Here is a 14721-nt window from a genome sequence, read left to right as displayed (position 1 = left end):
TGTTGCCAGGCGAAAACAAAGTCAAAACTGGCTTGGCAGTATATTCGCTTGCTCAGTTGAACTAGACAGACATGTTAATCAATTACCTTGGTGATGCCACGATGGACGGAAGATCCGTGCTGTCATGTGTCGACGCGATCAAGGATAAGCGCGCCATATCTTTGCCAAGGCTTGATGGGCGAGCTTGAAGACGCCTTCCCGAGACGGATGAGTCTGATTAAAACCGGTTAGATGGAGACCCTGACGGATTGAGGTCATTCGTTAGTATTCCGCAAGACAAATATGGTCTGCAGTGGCTCCCAACAGGCTGTTGCATGTCGCTCCCGCGCTCTCTCTTAGCTCTCTGCTTCTTGAAAGCTACCTATCTTGAACGACCGCAAAGGAGCGCATGGGTATCGGATACGCATATCCACGATGACAACATGACCAAAACTAATTGCGCACGTCTGATGCCATGTCCTCAAATGTGCCGCATGAGAAGCAGTTGCTGATGTATGTACCAGAGCCTCTGGCTTGGCCTTTGCACATCTGTACGGTCAAGCATTCGCCAAGTTGCCAAGCCGAGTCGGCAACTGGTCATGTAGTACTTGGCCATCGCATAAACGCCAGTCCCTTACAGGAAGGCCAATTGTACATCATGCCTTTCTCAATGGCAGCCGTCAGACTATTGCCGTTACATGTTCGGGAGCTCATTTCCGATCTCGTTATGCTGAATGACATACCGCTGAGCCAGTCAGAACTCAGCAGAAGATGGAATAAGCCAAGCTGGCTGGACTCGCTACGAGTTAAACGACTTGCTGGCTACACATTCAAGTGTCTGCTTAGTGCATTTATTGAGCGAATTGCAACAATACATACCCAATCACACTACATAATTCTGAAAAGGGTCGTGACGCCCCGGGCACCCTATTAGGCCGCAGCTGTGCATCAGATTGTCCATGTCGAGTGTGAGCTGTGTATGACAGGGCGTGCCGTCCTCGTTCGGCGTCAACCTGAAATACGTCGCGAGAAGCTCTCGCTTCTCGATATCCCACTTGCCCGACATCCAAATCCATCTCGAATCGGGCGGGATGAACCCATTCTCGTCCATGCCCCGCTCCTCGAGCAAAACGACGCCTGACTTGCCAATTACCAAAGCCTGCCCATCAAAGGCGCTCTCCCTCCATGATAGGTTGTTTAATACATGAATAGCCTGCATTCTCAAGTCATGGTTCCGGCACTTCCCAATGATCATAGCCAGCGGAGACGTCAAGCCCTCTGAGAAGGTGAAGGACACTTTCGATATCGGGCCGGGATCTCGCAGATAACAAACGACCCGGTGCAGAAGCTCCCTAAACTCTTCTTCAAACATGTCGTACATCATCTCGCTGCGGTCAAGACTACAACTGATGACAATGTGAATTAAAAGTCGTTGGATTTGTATGCTGTCCAGAGTTCGTCTTGCATCCGCATCGATCGTTGGATCGTTGAGGTATGTTTCCAAAGCGCCATTCCACATGCCTATGTACTCCACGAAGCGCTCCTGTTCTTCCGCTGCCTTTGTCAAGTCCCTTGGGTTGTAGTTGAGCTGATCGTGCACTGTGCGCATAACATGTACAACAGCTCGCGTGAAGAACTGGCCCCATAGCGTCTGAAGTTTCGCCAAAACAGTGACACCTGGCTTGGGAAGTTGAAGTTTCGGGCTGCTGTTCATCAAGAGCACGCTGTTACGGTGCGACTGGAAGAAATGGGTGAAGCCGGCCATGAGGCACAGACACGGCAGCAGGTGCTCGATGTCGTCCATCTCATCATCGGGAACATTGCTTCGTAAATGAGACGATGTATACTCCACGCTGTTGTTAGATCCATGTTCTGACTGTAAGTCGTGTAACAATGTGATCTTGTTTTCTAAAAGACGCATGCCAGTGCCCATCAGAGAGTCAACGTTCTTCATGTTGCCTTGGATAAACTCAAACGCAATGAGCAGCAAGGTCATGATGATGATCGATCTGGGGGAGGTGTCGACTGATGATCCGTGGATACGCTCTCTATATATGGACACTGCTTTGACATAGTGTAGTAAAGCTGCCTTGTGATGTCGGTTAAGGAACCCGGTCGACGACGACTTTGGAGTTCCCCAAGGACGAAGCGCAGACGGAGGGACGCCGCCGAGCCGTTTTCTTGACTCTTCATCAAAGAAGATGGTTTGAGAAATTGCCCCAATGGCCAGAATCGATTCTCGAACACAATGATCTCTTGTGCTTTCGTTGAGGACAATGCGCGACCAGAAATCGGCTTGACATGAACCTCCAAGATCTCGAATAAGTTGGTATCGGAACAGATCATAATACGACACATCGCTTCGGTCAAATCGTAGAAAGGATGGATTGTTCAGAACCTGAGAGGGCACAATCGGAGTCGAACCCCGGTTTCCTGACACGCCCGGTCGTGGAAGCAAATGTCGGTTTGCTTGTTGCGCCGCCAGAACGATTTGTTGTCGTTCGGCAGTTCTCCTGTGGTTCGCGGCTTCCTTTACGTACCCATCGCACCCAACGTCCGCCTTCTCGCAGCGGCTACAGGTGGGCTTGCGCTCGTCGCACTTGACCCGTCGGATCTTACAGGTCAGGCACCCGGATCGGACTTTCGGCTTGCTGGCCCGCTTTCGTCTGGGGAGAATAGCGTTACTTGGACGTCTCGTTGCGAGTTCAGTGGCTTGATTGGTGGCGAGCGTGATGCCCGGGCGTGGAAGCAGCGGAATATTGTAGCTTTGGTGTCGCCCCGAGCCACTGGTCGACAATTGGCGTTCCTCCTGTGTATCTTGAATATACGACGTGCTGTCCATGATTGGCTGGCTGTCCAAGAGACTTGTTGATTTCGTGATGCTAACTCTCTTGAGTACTCTCCGAGCGAGGGCGATTATCGATTGTATTGCCTTCAGTAGCTGGTTTCAATCCCACAAAAGGCGCTCTTAGTTCAATATGTTTACTTGGCTTCCTGATCATGTGAGTTGACAAGAGTATGATCGGTTATGGGCTACGGAACTCTCTGGGTTTAACATTTGCCAATGGCCACGATAATGTCTACCAAGTCCGCCGGGAGGGGACGGAGGCCCCCAGCGACACCAAGCACAATCACTTCTTGGCCCTGCACGTCGGCTCCAGGGGGTTCAGCTCGAATTTATCGTCAGCATAACTTCTATTGGTTAGCTCAAAATACAACCAATCACGAAATGCACCTCGTATACTTTCGGTTGCAATCTAATTGGCTCTCGTGGGTATTCAGTGGTTGGCAAAGCAAGGGATGGAAATTTGGTCCATAGCCTGCCCCAACCACCTGCAGATGGTTGATGGGATTGCCTCCTGCGTCTCAATTCTCATCGACTTTGAGGCAATAGCGTATACCCGATACGCTGGCACGCCAAAAGTTCCACGGCGGAGCGGCTTAGGCTGATTATTTAACGGGCATTGCCGAGCAAACATTGCTGAAGCTTTGCTTACTTGGAGGGGTAGCAAGGGCAGGATCTCTTGAGGATGACTCGATGTTGCACGATGATGCAATATGGCCAACGCAGTCCCTGGTTTTCCAACACGATAAACTCCTGTAGAAAAAAATTGTAAAAATCGTCACAGGAATACTCATGCAACGACCCTGGGGATCTTGTGTTGGCGTCTCAACCATAACTCAACCACCCTGCTTCCCACGCAACCCCGCATACCACGCAGCCCAACAACGCGTCACCATAAAACCTACTCCTCTTTTCTAACTATCACAACATCTTCTATTCTACCCCAAACAACGCCATTTTTTGAGGATATCTTTTTTACTATAAGATGAAGCAGTATAGTGAACATGAGCTGCAGCGGGCACTTTGGGATATTGCTGACGGGCTTAGTATCCGCGGGGCAGGTCGCAAATGGGGCATCCCAGAGGCGACTGTACGACAACGTCTCCATGGTACCCAGTCTAGAAATACTGCCTTTGGTAGACTGCAGCGGTTATCTCAGAACCAGGAAGGTCTACTTGCTGAGTGGATATCTAAGCAGGCTGCCCTAGGCTCTGCGTTTTGCCATCAGCAAGTCAAAGGGCTGGCTGAGCGTATGCTGGGCGATGGGCAGCGACCACTTGGGAGGAAGTGGATGCAGCGATTTCTTCGCAGAAACCCATCTATCAGAACCCAGCGATGCAGGGCAATTGACGCTAGGCGAATTAATGGGGCAACTGCTGACATTATCCAGGAATGGTTTCATCGCCTTGATCTGCCAGTAATCCTGCCTATTAAGCCAGCTAATAGATGGAACATGGATGAGACTGGTATCCTCGAGGGCAAAGGAAGCAATGGGCTAGTACTAGGATCGTCAGAGACCAAGTATATCCAGAAAAAACAGCCTGGATCGCGGGTATGGGTATCTCTGATCGAGTGCGTCTCTGCCAGAGGACGCGCACTTCCGCCTCTTGTTATGTATAAGGGTAAGTCAGTCTAGCAACAGTAGTTTCCTCTAGATCTTTAACCTTATGCTAGCTGGAAATTCATAGCAACAGAGAACAGCTAGACAACTGATCAGAATGCCCTAGAATGGCTAGAAAAGGTCTTTATCCCTTAGACTGTCCCAGAGGACCCTTCAGATACTAGACTACTAGTTCTAGACGCCTATCACAGCCATATAACAACAGACTTTCTGTGGCAATGCTTCCAGAACCATATACACCTCCTGTTTCTGCCACTGCACACATTACACGTCCTCTAGCCTCTAGATCAGTCAGTATTCTGACCTCTTAAGGCAGCCTATAAGAAGTATCTAAGGTACCTAGATATATAAAGCAATTTAACTGTAATAGGTAAGAGGAACTTTATAGACTATTATAGAAGGGCACGTCTAGACGCCTTGATTATCTAGGTTATTAAAAGTGGCTGGAAACACACTGGGTTATGGCTAGTTGATGTAGCGCAACCTTTATCTAGCCCTTTCGTGTCTAAGGCATCAGCCAGCTAGCCAGCCAGATAGCTAGACGGCCAGACAGCTGGGCAGTCAGGAAGTCAGCAGTGGGATGAAGCTGTATCTATAGTCCCATGGTTAACCCCGCGTAAGTCTACTGATCTTCAGCGTCAGCTGCACCTATTCAACCAGCTTACACAAGATACCCAAGAAATCTATACTCAACGCCACCTATTTAGAAAGGTCCAAAAAGGCTGGGACCAACAGGCCTATAGACTGACAGTCCTAGAGCGTCAGGCCCAGGCATTCCAGGCCCAGACGGATAGTCAGCAACAAGGCAGGAGAAAAAGGGTCCAGACGGACCCTAACACGACGTTCGCTAATATCGAGGATATCCGACGGGCGCAAATTGCTGCTGGCGAAGCAGAGAGTAGCACAAGTGAATCCAGTGGATCTGAATTATCTAGTGAAGCAGAAAGTTGCATCTGGGTAGGTGGTAGGGATGAGGAATAATGGATGTTGTTGATGGGTATGGTGATATTGATGGGGGTTTGGGGCTGCGTGGTATGCGGGGTTGCGTGGGAAGCAGGGTGGTTGAGTTATGCAAACCGGTATTCGTAAGCTATGAATCTACGTCATAATAAATTCCTAGTGTTCAAATAGAAAAACCTAGCTGGGACAAGAACTTCCCGCACACATTCAACGTAGGAAAGGTAGCTTGAATTGTTGCAGTTTTATGGAAGAACGCAAAATTTGACACAGTGCGACCAGTGGTCTATGCTAGTTCCTGAAGTTGTTTACTGTCTTGACTGAAAGTGACTATTCATATATTACATACAGTGCCAAAATTAACAGAAAGCCGCAGGCCAATGTATCAAAGTCCTATGTGCAAAGTAACTTTTTTTATGCATTTAATCCCCGCTGAACCTCGCCGGTCCCTGCATTTTGCCCATCCTAAAGTATGGTGGATACAGAACGATTATGAGGTCGATCGCTATCTTCAAAGATTCACGTCTGCTCTTAAATATCGTGACCGCATCCAAGATGTCTCTCACCAAGAGCCTCGAGCGCTTCAATTTGTATGATTTCAGGTTCCAGGCTTCTCGACTGCAGCTGGGTAAGCATAGTGGCGTTAACGGAAGTTTTCGGGATGAGCTCTGTTCCGTTCAGTGATAGAACAGTCAGGATATGAGCAGCAGCCTGCGCAGTTTGTCAGCTGTATTTCCCACTATTATATTGAATCGAGCGGCTTGACAGATTACTTACTCTAGCGTTAACAGTGATCGTGTTAGGGTTGGGGTTTTCAATGGTGTCGCAAGCCTGGTGGTAACAGGGATCTTGGGCAACCGCAGTACCAGTATGCAGAAACCCGAAAGGCTTGTGGAGTATTTGCCAAAATGATGCGTAATCGCTACCATTAGTAAGGACAGCTGGAGTAACTTCGAGACCCTGGCTTTCGAAGTAGGCCTCGTAGATATGCTCAACAACGTCCGATCCTGCGGGCCCGGCACTTCCGTGAGTGCTTCCATCAGTGTCGGCAACCCCAAAGAAACCCTTGGCAACCATATCGAAATTGAGGTAGACAAGTAGATCATCGACATCGGATGCGGGCAGGTTGGAGCAATAGTACTTGGAGCCAAGCAAGCCGTTCTCCTCGGCACCCCACCAGGCAAAGCGCACCTTGTTCTTGGTTCGGTACTTTGTTAGGGCGAGGAAGAGCTCAAGAAGTAAGCTGGTGCCAGATCCTGAAGCATATCAGTATGTCTTTCATCATATCTCGGCTACCACTTACCGTCGTCGTTGATACCAGGTCCAGCTTGGACACTGTCCAAATGGGCACCAAGCTGAAATCTGTAAGTGTTTTGCACTGGAAGGGGCAATCGCGTGGAAGCTCACCATAATGACATTGTGGGGATCGCCCTCTTCAGTTTCAACAAAGACGTTCTGGGTGATGCGTTCCTCAACGATTTGGGTCTGCTGGAAGTGAGCCTCCACGGTTTCGCCCGCATCGAGACGCTCCTTGATCTTTAGACCATCAGAAAGATTGATGAAACCGGCGGGAACAAAGCCCTCAGGGTCAGGTGCGCTTAACGAGCCAGCCGTGGCATTGGTCGTAATGTCATGGTAGACAATGACAGCGGCAGCGCCAGCATCGGCAGCAGGTCGAACCCTGCCGGCAAGGGTACCTCCAGTCGGGCATCTGAAGCGTTGGACGAGCACGATCTTATCCTGAACGTCCAAGCCCTCGTAGTTGACAGCATCGCAGCCGGCAGCTCCCTCTGGACCGAGGACAATTTCAGCAGTGATACCTTCTTCGCTGGTAGAAGGAGAGTAGGTCAAGCCGAAGACGTAGATCGACTCTCCGCCAATGCTGAGGTCAATCGAGACGACTTGACCAAATGTGGCGGGGAAATCTTGTTTCCAAGCCTTGGTAGCTGGGATCTTGGAGACACGATCCCAGACATAGTCGACTGACGCAGCGTAGCCAGGGAGACCGAAAGCTCTGTTCCCCCGTTGGCAAATGCGATAGCATTGAGGGCTTCCAGGTTAGCCATCAGGCTGTTTCACAGAACAAATCAGTCATCTGGACTCCGATCATTCTTGAGAAATCCCGGACCGCAGTGCCACCTTACTTTTCGGTCGTGAGGTCCGCCTGGAGCTTTTCCGAGTTAATCTTAGGCCTGCATGTTGTGTTCGTGGCGGCAGTGCCAGAGGCTAGCGACAGCAAAGCCGCGGCGGGCTTGTAGAACTTCATAGCTGCGTGTGGACTGGGGACGAGACAGCGGATGCTAACCAGCAAAAGTGCAGACAAGAGGCGGCAAGCCGTGAGCTGCTGCGGCCAGCAGCATTTTATGTACGCGGCATTTCAGTCCGAACCGACTGTCATTTTTTCCAACCCAGATGATTTAGCGTTATGGTCAACCGCGGCGAAAATAAAGTGCCACTGCCGACCATGAAAACATGATACTTTGCATGCGTTATCCCAGGCCGCCGAGACTCTGGCACCCAATCGGCCGCCATCAGTTAGGGTAGGCCCACGAACCGAAAATCGGATCAGGAAGGTCGACGGTTGAGGTGAGGGGAACTTCGGGTACGCCAAGGGCCAAGCTCTTTCAAAGTCGTAGCCATTGCCCGTCACCCCGTCATGTCGTCAACGCCGTTGCGTGGTTCGGTTTCTTTCTTCTTTCTCACCTGCGTTAGTCATGGCGAAACAGTCGCATGACCCCTGCTATTGAGAAGATAAGTACGCTTCTTGGGCGGGTGCGTGCTTGGAAAAACCGGAAACGTTGCCCAGCTCCACATAAAGTCGCCAAGCATGCGGTGAAGTCCTGTGGATACCTAATTTGATGTCACAATCATACTACTATCAAGAAAGACTAGATGGCTCAGAACACTCTGTAAACTATACAGAAGGTTATAAGTGGGAGGAACTAATTCATTTACTTGCCCTCCCGATGACGAGAACTATGTTTTGCATCAAAACTTCACTTTATCGCACACCACAACCTGCAGCCAACCATGTCTTGCAGATGAGAGGCGTAGACGCGACTGTTTCACGAGTACAATTACTCACTCTGCCTACTGATCCAACCTGCGTCTACTGTATGATGTTTGACCGCAGTGCGCTGCGTTTCTAGGGTTGTTACAGCTGCTCTTCCTATGCTCAAGCTCAACAAGTCTCATAAAACTATATCGATTCATTGGTCTTAACAACTTCCGTTACGGTCAATAGAGCTCATAGGCTTGTTCGAGCCCTCGTCGGGAGACGCAACGATGCCTGAAAATACACGACTCGTCAGCATCCCAATCCCAGAGCTGGATGTGCCAGAGGGTGTTCCATCTCCTAACAAAGATCAACTAATCTCGACCCATGGGGAATGCAAATGCAGCATCATGACGTCGGCTCCAGCCCCGGCGTCTATTCGAGTCGTGATCTTTACCGCATCGTGTAGCTCTGCTTCTCTCATGTCATCACCAAGGAATCCGCTGCCGACGAGGACGGCAACGGCCGGGGCCGCAAAGATGGGCAGAAGAAGCAGTTCTTTACCGGGACTACCAGAATGTGGCGCGTTTGCGCTGCCCCCCCTTTGACTTCCGGCTCCGCTAGTATCCCCCTCCGGGCTCCCGTATCAGCTGATCAATATTTTTCATAGTAACTTTAGGACAACCTAACCTTGAGATTAACTCTTAGGCCGTCTTGGGGCGTCTAGCGCCAATACAGACTTACAGTCTCATTTACGTCTTCTCGTCAACCTTTATAGACATTCCCTCAAAGATCAACATTACTTAGGTCTTTTTCCTTATCCCCTAGTCCCTCACCCAGCACTGACCACAAGAACAGACTATTGGATAAGACCTTCACTCTGACTCGGATGCAACGAGGCAATGTTCCTCGTAAAGGCGCGTCTATAGGCGGCAATATGGAAGCTCAGACTTTGACTAGCAAAATTAATGCGATGAGCGCCTCTCCATACCTTCATCAGATTCTTCACGTAATTTGAGGTGTTAGTCTGGTCATTACGTCTGGACCCAACCCTCGAAAATTAGATGATAGCTTCTGATAAATGTGGTGTGTCCTCCTTATGTCTTCCGTTACATTCGCCCTGTTCCAGCGCCTAATATTGAGAATGGTTTCTGCGCGAACGCCTCAGCAGATGGAACCTGACAGAGCTCTACCCGAAAAAATCGTAGAATCAACCGCTTAGTCTCACCAAAACTCCACCGGACTTATTCAATGTATTTCTATTGTAGAACTTGCGCCAACACCAAAATAGTACTACGAAGTCGATCGAGCCCTTTCATAGTCCAAGGGTCGGGAAGAGACTCAGGATTCCCAAATCAAGTCTCGCTAGTAACTAAGTATCTCTGCTGTGGCTCTGTGCACCATATGATCTAGCAAGTGTGAGTCTCGTGTATGCGTTATGGTGTTAGATGGTGAAAGCAAACCAGGGAATATGCCGACGCTTTGCGCGCTCTCACAGCAAACGTGTGATAATTTTGTCGGAGGAGTCCCGTCAACTGACTTTAGCGGAAACGAAAAAGAATCAAGCCTAACATCTCGTGGTTCACAGGCAGGGATAACAAACAACTTTTTAGAACAGATCTAGCTCACAGTTAGACAAATAATGAATGATGAGTCAGATGGGATGTCATAGCGAGGCGTATGTGATCCCGTTGCCAAGCCCGCGCCAGTGCATGCCATCGCCATCCTTAATCGAGAATCCTGAAAGAAGCCCAGCGCTTGGAATAATGCCACAAACAGCTAGACTATTGGCTAGTACCGCCACCTTCCAAAAGGGACGTAACTATGCCAGGTTGGCTTCTGTGCTCGGGTGTTTAAGATATTAGTTATTCCTACGGGTGGCATTCTGTGTTATTTTTTCTTGCAGCTAGATACTTAAAGGAGACTGCAGGTCCACAGGTTGTGCGAATACGCAATGTATCACGCATTTGTTCCTCGACATCGTCTCTTGTCCTCCCTGGTGGCTTCCTCCGGCAAATGGCAACGCCTGGCGACGCCAAGCATCGTATTCCGAGAATATCGAGCCATTAAGTGCCGCTAGCGCCATGGCATGCTCACATAAGCTCGGAGGCGATCGACTCCACGTTAAAATGAGGTTGACGAGACTGGTCATCGACGCACACATAGGGAGGGATGTTGCAACAACACAAGCAGTCAACGCAACCTTGAATTGCCGGCCTGGACTTCCAACGGAAGAATGCACGGCCCCGAAGAGCTGTAGTTCCGGGTATGGAGCAGTACCGCAGGTGCGTCAAACCGCCATCCACTAATCGTTGTCAGCACGGTGGTCTGCAAGCGACTCGAGCCTTACCAGCTAGCAGGAGGAGCATGGGGGAAACCGTTGACAAACGCCAAGTACGCACGGGGCCAGGGGCCCAATTGCTGCAGCAGTGGCTTCAATATTAGAGGTCACCGTTTTCTAGCGGCCCCGAAGGAAACGCAGAGTGACGCCCGCGTCGCCCGAATAAGGCCACCATGTCACTGCTCGGCGACGTCCTCTGCGCTAGAGTGGCATGGCATTTCAGCTGAGTGTTTTTGAACCGAACCACAGCACTTGGCAAGAGCCTGGCGCACAGCTTTAATCGGCATGTTCGTCGTGCTCTCGTTCACATAAAGGATGGAGACATTCCGCCGGTCGCCACTTTTGCATCGGTCGTCCCAACTGTTAGACAGGGGTTTGCCAAGGACCCCTCCCCCCAGTACTCCGCACCAACCTCGTCAGTTCGAACGTCAAGAGCAGAGCCTCGCAGACCATGGTGCACTTAAAGGCGCAGTTTCTGTTAGTAGCGGTCTACAGCGCTGTGGCTGCCGCTGCTGTGTGTAACTCCGACCTCCTTGTGGATGACTTGTCCAACTCATTCTCAACGAATCGAAACAACCTGGGCTCATGGACGTCAGGTAACTCCCCTACTACATCGTTTCCGGGCTATTCTTTTGGCCATCGATTGATTAGCTTCACCAGATGATGGCAGCATGGCAAATATCTCCGCTTCTGGTGGCATCCTCAGCTTCACACCTAAAAGCGGAGCCTACTACTATGAGACCTTCCCTTGCCAGTCGCTGCAGAGCGACTCGTACACGCACGTACAACTTGATATCAAGGCACCAGTATCGGGCGCGGCCTTTGCAGCTCAACTTAATTGGGCCTCGACCTGTTCGGCAACAGCCAACACGAAAACATCTTTCCAGGTCACCGGCCTTACCGGCGGCTGGCAGACACTCCGCATCCCTCTGAGTAGCTTTGCCGGGGCGAATCTCGACGCGGCCCTCTCTCTTGTCATCGGATCCTTTTCGTCTACCCAGCAATGGCAATTGGACAAGGTTCTGTTTGTCTGTGCCCAGAAGCCAACAACCTTTGCCAGTGAGTGCGAGTCGGCTGTCGCTTTCTCGGTCCTGACATGCCTGATACTGACCATGTTCCCTAGCCACAACGCCTACCCAGGCCACTTCTACCCCGGCGCCATCAACGACCCTGTCCACATCCCCGTCATGCTCGCCGCTCCTGGTGGATGACTGGGCGTCGCAGTCTCGCCTTGACTTCCTACAATACAACGCACTCCTACTGCCAACTGGTGATGACGGGACAATGCAATCCGTGGTTGTAAACAGCAACCACGTGACACTCACGCCAGGATCCACTTCTTCGTACTTCTACAGCCAGGTCGGATGCGTAGATGCCACAAAGTATGGTGGTATATCGCTTTTGATCAAGGCTCCTGCTGGGACTACGTTCAAGATTGAGTTATCTTCCAAAACGACGTGCGACGGCGCGGCGACGGCGTCATCATCCCAGACGACGAACCAACTAGGTTGGACGTTTGACGGAACCGAGAAACTATATAGTTTCCCTTGGTCAAAGTTCACTGGACTCAATCTAACCAAGCTGAGATCGATCGTCCTCTCGTCGCCCAGCGGCGCGGTTACCCTGGGTCCGATGGCACTCTACTGCGGGAATACTCCCAGTGGCTGGGTATTGCCCACGACTAGCAGCCCAGCAACACCAACAGCAACCGTCGAGGCGCCGACCGCTACGGCCTCGGGTTTTTTGGTCGACTCTTTCAACAATCCAAACACTAACTCGCTTGGATTCTGGCATGGCGGCGATGAGTTGAGCCTTACCTGGGGCTCTAACAGCGTCACCATTGTTGCCGATGGTCCCGACTACGCCTTCACCACACTAATCAGCGGCGGTTGTCGAGACTTACGCAGCCATGGCGGCTCGTACTTGCACATCGCCTACTCGGGACACACCAAATTCTCCGTTTCGTTGCAGCAGCACAATTCGCAGTGCAACGATGGTGTGGCACCGTATCCCGAGACGAGGGACAGCCTCGAGGCTGGCCGGTACGCGACAGGTAGCGACATTTACATCCCCGTTTCGCACTTCAATATCAACCTTCAGCGTGTTGCTAGTGTTGCCATTCGGGGCATATACAGCACCGAGGCCTTGATTCTGACAAAAATTGAGATCGTTCCTTCCATTCCCTCCGGTGTGAGCATACCGCAAAAGCTGCCCTCCGGCACCCTTGTTTTTGCCTGTACGCGGCCCAACTCGTTTGCTTTCGGCATCGATGATGGTAACCCAAGGTACGCCGCCAGGCTGGCTGAGATCGTCCGCGACGCTGGCATCAAGGTAACCTTTTTCGCCGTCGGCGCGGTGCTCGAAGACCCCTCCACAGGCATGGCCAGTCTCTACCAGCAATTGAAGAGCGAGGGTCACCAAATCGCGTTGCATTCTTACACGCATCCAAGGATGGAGGGCCTTCCTAGCACCGAAAGCATCGACTGGGAGTACAACGAGGATTATAGGGTGATGGCCAACATCTTTGGGGAGAGATCAAACTATTTCCGCCCACCTTTTGGGGTCGAAGGCGCACGTATGCGTCAGCGCTGGGCAGCTGCCTCAGGGTCAGAGAAGGCTTATCTCATCAATTGGAGCATTGATGTCCAGGATTGGCTATGGGCCGAGACGAGCACGCCAGAGAAGCAAGTTGAGGCCTTCAAGTCCGATGTTGCAAAGGGGGGCAACCTAGTCGTTATGCATTTTTCATACAACTCGACGGTCAACTACTTCCCAGAGTTTATCAGGCTGGCCAAAGCCACCGGTAAACAGATCATGCGAATTGATCAGTGCATGGAAGATCCGAACGCGCCGCCACTTTGATTGCGGAAGCGGTGCTCTAGGTCTGGAGAGAAGGAATTGGAGGAATTTGAGACCGCCACGAGCGAGGTCCTCCCATTTGTTCGCCTACCATATGACTGATCCTACTGACGGGTTTTTTTGTTCGTTGTCGATGATTATAATCAGTCAATGGCCAGCGGGTAATTACACTACCCTTTGCAAAGTACAATTCGCTCTGTGATATGGTATTTGTGACAGGTGTCTCAGGGTATTAGAAAGGGGTCATGGGAGGGCCTAAACGGCACCATCAGCGCCGACAAATGCGTTTTCTCTGTAGAATCCGACAATGGCAGAATCACTTGAAATTTCTACACGAGTCACTTGCAGTTGTGTTTTGCCATAGTTTCATTTATGATCAGTTATCCGGTGTTGGATAAAGTGAGAAGATAAAAGAGCTTACGTGAGTGAGTGTGATTCACACACACGCTAAATCCTTAGCCGCTTACCTGTCTCTCAAGCGCTGAACGATGATTTGTTGTCAATGTAAAACGACGCGATCAGCATTCTCCACGCCCAAACACTGATGCCTAAAAGTGTGTTGGTGTCTACAAAGGCATCAGATTACTACTTAATCCCGACAGTGCGACTAGAAATCTGAAAAACACAAACTCAAGGCCCAAAAGTACATTTGAAACCTGTCGCGATGCCCTCACGCGCATCGCGCAGCCTTGTGAGATTTGCGCTGGGCCTGGATTAACTATTAGTCCGGTCCCTTTATGCAGATCCACCACGCAGGATATGTATTTATTTGTTTTAGATAAGGTAATCCTATATATAGAAATCTAAGCTATTTTCTTTATATCTTTTTTATTTTAAGTAGTAATTCTATAATAGTTATAAGCTTAGCTTATATTATACCCTTAAACTATTATATTTAAAGTATATTATTAACTAAAAAATCTCTTTTAAATAAATTATTTTTGTTCTCTTAAACTAATATCTCTAATATATTTATTTTTATTAAAGCTATAAAAAAGCTTAAGACGTAAAGTAATTAGCTTTTATAATATATAACTTTTTAGTTTAAAGTAAAATTAAAGTATATTTAAGAATTTATTAACTTAAATAGATTTAAATAAATAAATAAAAATAAACTTAAATAT

At 49.8% G+C, this 14721-nt stretch overlaps 4 protein-coding genes across 4 annotated transcripts; 2 read left to right on the top strand and 2 right to left on the bottom strand.

Annotated features, from left to right (window-relative positions):
- Nucleotides 1–862: 862 nt before the first annotated feature.
- Nucleotides 863–1975, bottom strand: ColSpa_00411 (uncharacterized protein; the record flags this gene model as incomplete). The annotated part of the gene is made up of 1 exon (XM_049266623.1): nt 863–1975. The coding sequence occupies one exon, from the start codon at nt 1973–1975 to the stop codon at nt 863–865; it is 1113 nt and encodes a 370-aa protein (XP_049122580.1).
- A 3958-nt stretch (nt 1976–5933) lies between these two features.
- Nucleotides 5934–7668, bottom strand: ColSpa_00410 (putative leucine aminopeptidase 2; the record flags this gene model as incomplete). The annotated part of the gene is made up of 5 exons (XM_049266622.1): nt 5934–6113; nt 6180–6658; nt 6706–6757; nt 6810–7416; nt 7547–7668. 5 exons carry the CDS (start codon nt 7666–7668, stop codon nt 5934–5936), a joined length of 1440 nt encoding a protein of 479 aa, XP_049122579.1.
- Nucleotides 7669–11409: 3741 nt separating this feature from the next.
- On the top strand, nt 11410–11949 carry ColSpa_00409 (uncharacterized protein; the record flags this gene model as incomplete). The annotated part of the gene is made up of 1 exon (XM_049266621.1): nt 11410–11949. One exon carries the CDS (start codon nt 11410–11412, stop codon nt 11947–11949), a length of 540 nt encoding a protein of 179 aa, XP_049122578.1.
- A 73-nt stretch (nt 11950–12022) lies between these two features.
- Nucleotides 12023–13600, top strand: ColSpa_00408 (chitin deacetylase ARB_04768; the record flags this gene model as incomplete). Its single annotated transcript, XM_049266620.1, has 1 exon — nt 12023–13600. The coding sequence occupies one exon, from the start codon at nt 12023–12025 to the stop codon at nt 13598–13600; it is 1578 nt and encodes a 525-aa protein (XP_049122577.1).
- Nucleotides 13601–14721: the final 1121 nt, after the last annotated feature.

Source organism: Colletotrichum spaethianum, assembly GCF_022836535.1.
Source record: "Colletotrichum spaethianum MAFF 239500 DNA, contig01, whole genome shotgun sequence".
Lineage (NCBI taxonomy): Eukaryota > Fungi > Ascomycota > Sordariomycetes > Glomerellales > Glomerellaceae > Colletotrichum > Colletotrichum spaethianum.
Note: the sequence above shows the minus strand (reverse complement) of the source record. Positions and strands in the feature narration are given on the sequence as shown.